General features: G+C 28.8%; 1 protein-coding gene across 3 annotated transcripts; it reads left to right on the forward strand.

The window, feature by feature from the left end:
- Positions 1–2,237: 2,237 nt before the first annotated feature.
- On the forward strand, positions 2,238–5,018 carry LOC111896733 (FCS-Like Zinc finger 10). 3 transcript variants are annotated; one of them, XM_023892717.3, is made up of 4 exons: positions 2,238–2,430; positions 2,937–3,081; positions 3,301–4,252; positions 4,356–5,018. In XM_023892717.3, the coding sequence occupies exons 3-4, from the start codon at positions 3,312–3,314 to the stop codon at positions 4,525–4,527; spliced, it is 1,113 nt and encodes a 370-aa protein (XP_023748485.1). In that variant the 5' UTR covers positions 2,238–2,430; positions 2,937–3,081; positions 3,301–3,311; the 3' UTR covers positions 4,528–5,018. The 3 variants fall into 3 exon arrangements, with proteins under 3 accessions (XP_023748485.1, XP_023748488.1, XP_023748484.1); XM_023892720.3 differs by lacking the exon at positions 2,937–3,081 and having other exon boundaries at positions 3,301–4,246; XM_023892716.3 differs by lacking the exon at positions 2,937–3,081 and having other exon boundaries at positions 2,239–2,430.
- Positions 5,019–5,229: the final 211 nt, after the last annotated feature.

Consider the following 5,229-nt stretch of genomic DNA (forward strand, 5'->3'; position numbering starts at 1 on the left):
ATCATATCATATCATACTATATTATAAAGGAAACATTTTTTCTTTCATCACATTCATTTGAAACTCCCATGCATGTTTCCTTTCACCACATTCATTTGAAACTCTCATGACTTTTCAATTTCTTTTTAATAATAATTATAAATTGGTTAATAAGGTTAAATGAATATTAAATCTAAAGTGTAATCATATAAACTAAATTTCAATATTAAAAGAATATCTTTACTTCTACTTATAAAGTTATGTTTTTTTAACTTTTAACATATTATACTTAATTTATTAGTTCTAATATATCGTTGAATGTAAACCATTATCATTTTAAAGATACAATTTTGGAACAATTTGTATAAAATATTTAAACTATTAATTAAATATAGTATTACAGGGTCAAATTAAATATAAATTTTAGTTTAACTTAAAAAACCCAAAAAAATATTTTGTAAATAGTTAAAAAATATAAATTTTAGTTTAACTTAAATATAAATTTTAGTTTAACTTAAAATACCATATATTATATTTAATTTTATTAATGTGTAATTTGCGACTAGAATTCATTTAAACGATTGAGATTATGCAGTTATAATAGATGTATATATTATCATATAATTAAAAATAATCAATATATTATATCAATCTAGTACACGGATTTCTAATAAATATTATAAATTGGTTAATAATGTTAAATTAATGCAAAAACTAATTTCTAATCATAAATTAACTAAACTATAATATTAAAATATCATATTTTACTTCTATTTATAAAACTATGACTTTAACGTTTTAACATATTATAGTTAACTTAGTAATTTAGATATGTTGTCGTACGTGAGTAATTGTCATTTTAGAATAATAATGTTTGTATAATTTATGATATTATGCAAAATAGTTAAATTATTAATTTCAATATAATGTTAAATGACTAATTTAAACGAAAATCTCAATTAAACTTGAAAACATCGAGAGACTATATGTTAAACCTATAAATAGTAAAAAGTTATAAACTATAGTGTTAAACCTAAATTGTAACCTTAAATTAAAAAAAAAAACATGAAACTATTTTTTATAATTATTAAGAATTTTCAAATAAATCACTTAAAATTAACTTATAATAAGAATATTTAAAAATAATATTATATAAAAAATTCTAAGGTTATCTTTAGAAACAAAAACAATGTTTGTTGTTTAAAATAATTACAATCAAAGAAACTAACAATATTCATCAAATAAATTTTAAAGTTAAATTTCTAAAACCAAATTAAAATAATTAAGAGTTTCCAAATAGATTATTTTAAATATGTTACGATAACAATTGAAAAAAGTAATATTATATATAAAAATTATATTGTTACATTTATAAACAAAAAAGATATATTTTATGTTTTAAATAATTAGAAATTAAATTTCTTAAGCAAATAAAATTTTTAAAATTAATTAATCATAACAACTATAAATATTATTAAACTATATATTATATTTAATTTTATTCATAAGTAACCCGCAGTTAGAGACTACTAACAAAATTCAGATTATAGAATTTTAAAAGTTATCTACATTATCATATAATTCAAAACAAACAACGTTTATGCCAACTTATTATAAGATTTATTATATTAAAATACATATACTATTTGAAAAGATTTCTAATATATTGTTGTAGTCTGCGTAACGCGCAGGTATTTGCGTAGTGTATATATATATATATATATATATATATATATATATATATATATATATATATATATATATATATATATATATATATATATATATATATATGAATTTAGTACCAAATATGATAAATCTAAATTTATTTAAAATTTCTAAATTATTCTTCGAATATCTCAATTATTCACGTAGTTAAGCGTTAATTTAACTAGGTATTTATAAATTACCGACGTTTTTCAAGAATAACAAAAATAAAACGATCAGACTTGTATTTCATTCTTTACAAAGTTTTCTTAAAAGTTGTTTAAGTTCCTTCTAATTTGAGTTAACACTTTTATATATGGAATCAATAAAGTAGTTCTAATAAAGAAAATAATTCCCTCCTGTTTTTTGGATTTATCAAGAATAAATACATTTAAAAAATAAGTACCATTTAATACATTTAATACAAGTACAGTCTTTTCATTATTAAATGAGATAACAATGAATAAGTAAATAACAAAGTTTCATCATTGCAATTACTGTATATATAAAAGTATACGTATCCTCATACATACAGTAAAACCCCGCTACACTCTACAGAGAGAGAAAAAGAGTATTTGAGAAGCTCATTTCTTCTCTGATTTTGATGAGAGAGAGAGAGAGAGAGCAGTACTGTACAAGTTTCACACAACCATAGAGAGGGAGAGTGGGGAGTTGAGAAAACACTTTCTGGATTTTTGAGGGTCTTTCTCCTCTCGAAACATCATCGGTGTGAAGTTTTTTGAGGTGGGTTTCCCCCAAATTTTATTCAACTCATCGCTTTTCATCCATTTTTCCTCTGCATTTTTGGGTGTTTTACTTGCTTTTCTAGATTATCGCTATGTTTACTCTTGAAGCTGTTTCTCCTGTGTTCGTTCCTCTAATCTGATCCTCATTCACCATCTTTCTTTGTATATGATTTATTTTAAGTCATAGATTTCTCAACTTCTGTAGCTTGATTGATGCATCTGTGTATATTTGATGATTGTGCTTCATTTGGGGAAGAACTTAAAAAGTTATGAGGTTAATCTGTTCATGAAATGGTAACCTTTTGGGTTTTGAGTGATTCGTGCTTTTGATATTCTTTTGGGTTTTGAGTGATTCGTGCTTTTGATATTGCAATGATTTTTTGGATTTTAGTCTTGTTTCTTGCGCATCTTTCGATTTTCATCACAGACAAAGCTTAGAAGTTAGAACCCCTCTTCTTGATGTTTGACTATTTTGACTAGTTTTCTTGACATTTTGATTTGCAGAACTTTGTGGGTCCTTTATCTGTTTGATCATCTATCTGGTTTTTCTTTACTCTATTTTGATCTGTGGTCTTTCTGTTCATAATCTGATGCTACTGTTTATGCATAATGCACATTGCCGGAACTGGATATCATTCAAATTCTTGAGGTATGATCAACCATGTCTGATTTTAATCAAGGGTTTTGATCCTCTTCCAACAGTGTTCTTGAAACCTGCATTCGATTTGATTCTTTTAACCTGCTCGCTAGGACCGGATGATGATTAAAATTTCTAGATAAGGGTTCCGATGGTGATTCTCCATGGTTGCGCATTGATTCTCTTTTCTCGAACATTAAATCAATTTTTTTTTTGGTGGTTTTTCAACAGGGTGTGCGAACATGCTGAGGAAGAGAACCAGATCACACCAGAAAGATCAACAAAACATGGGTCAGACACATCATCTGATTCCCGATTCTTATTCTAACGAGTCTTGCTATACAAATTCCGATGCTTTCTTGAAACAAAAACACAAAACCAATTCCTTTTTCACTGTTCCCGGTTTATTCGTAGGACTAAACCCTAAAAACTCAGAATCTGATTCAGTTAGAAGCCCCACTTCCCCTTTGGATTTCAAAGTATTTTCAAAACCAAATTTTGGGAATTTTCCAATCAGGGCATCCCCAAAACCAAATGAAACAACTCAGAAGAGTTGGAATTGTAACAAAGTAGGTTTAAGCATTATAGAATCTCTTGAAGATGAGACAAAACCCTCATCTGGGAAAATACTCCGATCATCAGCCAGTAAGAGCATTCTTTTTGCACCTCAAATGAGAATCTTCAACAACCCGAGTTTGAAAACCGACCCGTTTGACTCGTTATCCAACTCACTCCCTAAAAATTATGCCATTTTCCCTTCCACCCACATCAAAACCTCAAATTCTAAACTGATTTCAGAAGAATCATCTTCCAAGTTTTGGTCACATTCTTTGGATTCTTCCAATCTCGGGTCGAATTTAACGACCCACCCGCCCAACTCAAATACCCGTTTGTCAAACACACAAAACCCCGGAAAAGATTTAGTGGGATCACTTTCAGCAAGTGAGATTGAGCTCTCAGAGGATTATACATGTGTTAGAAAACATGGACCTAACCCTAAAACAACTCATATTTTTGGTGACTGTATTTTAGAACGTCACGAAGACGAATTTATCCCTAAATCTTCTGAAGAATCTGATTCTAAACCTTCTCAAGTCATGACTTCTTATCTCTCTGATGATTTCTTGAGCTTTTGTTACTCTTGCAAGAAGAAGTTGGAAGGGGAAGATATCTACATGTACAGGTTCAGTCCCTGAACTTTCAATCATATGTTCATTTTTACATCAAAACTTACTTTAAAGACTTATGTGGTCTATTCTTTTTTGTGTTTTGGTTATGGTTCTTAGAGGTGAGAAAGCATTTTGCAGTTGGAATTGCAGATCAGAGGAGATTTTGATTGAGGAAGAGATGGAGAAGAAGAACAATGGTGAAGCGAGTTCATCTTTGCAAAGTGAGATTATGCAGAAAGAGGACAATTGTGAGGAAATTTTCGAGACCTCCATGTTCATTGCTGCATAATAATAATAATAATGGGGAAAAAAGAAGCTGGTATTTTTGCATTTTTGTTAATCGTCCAATTTACCACTATGCCCATGAACAATGAAACTTAATTCTATGAAGCGAAACCACACAACTATTGATTACCCGTTCGATAAGAGCTGTATGTCTTTGTTTTTTCTTTAATGGCAGCCATGGATGATCTTGTTTTAAAAAGTGTGTGGTTTTTCTTTATATGTGTTTCATGGATCATGGTTTTAGTGGGTGATTGGGATGCTACACCAGCTAGTTTTGTGTCTTTATTTCCTGTGTACTATTTTGACATTGATGATATCTCTAAGGCTTCTTTTACTTGAGTCTTGGTATGAGAATGAAATGGGTTGTAGTTGTAGTATCTCCCTACCCCTACCCCACCCCACCCCCACCCCCACCTTTCTTGGACTCATTGTAAGGAGTTGATGTATAAGCCTCCAAGATCAAGTCTTTGAATGAATATAAACGACCTTTTTACATATTGTTAGCTATCAAGTCTCCATCTTTAATATCAATATCATAATTTTATTGGTAGTTGTATGATAATTCGGTGATTCTGGACATGGGTTTTGAAAATCTTGAGATGTAATTGCTTGGATCAACATTGTGTTACAAAAATAGTTGAAGGGTTTGAGTAGGGAGTTGTAATCCCAATGTGGATTAACTGTTTTTAAAGAAAAAGATTGTAAC

The sequence above is a fragment of the Lactuca sativa genome, chromosome 3 (assembly GCF_002870075.4).
Source record: "Lactuca sativa cultivar Salinas chromosome 3, Lsat_Salinas_v11, whole genome shotgun sequence".
Lineage (NCBI taxonomy): Eukaryota > Viridiplantae > Streptophyta > Magnoliopsida > Asterales > Asteraceae > Lactuca > Lactuca sativa.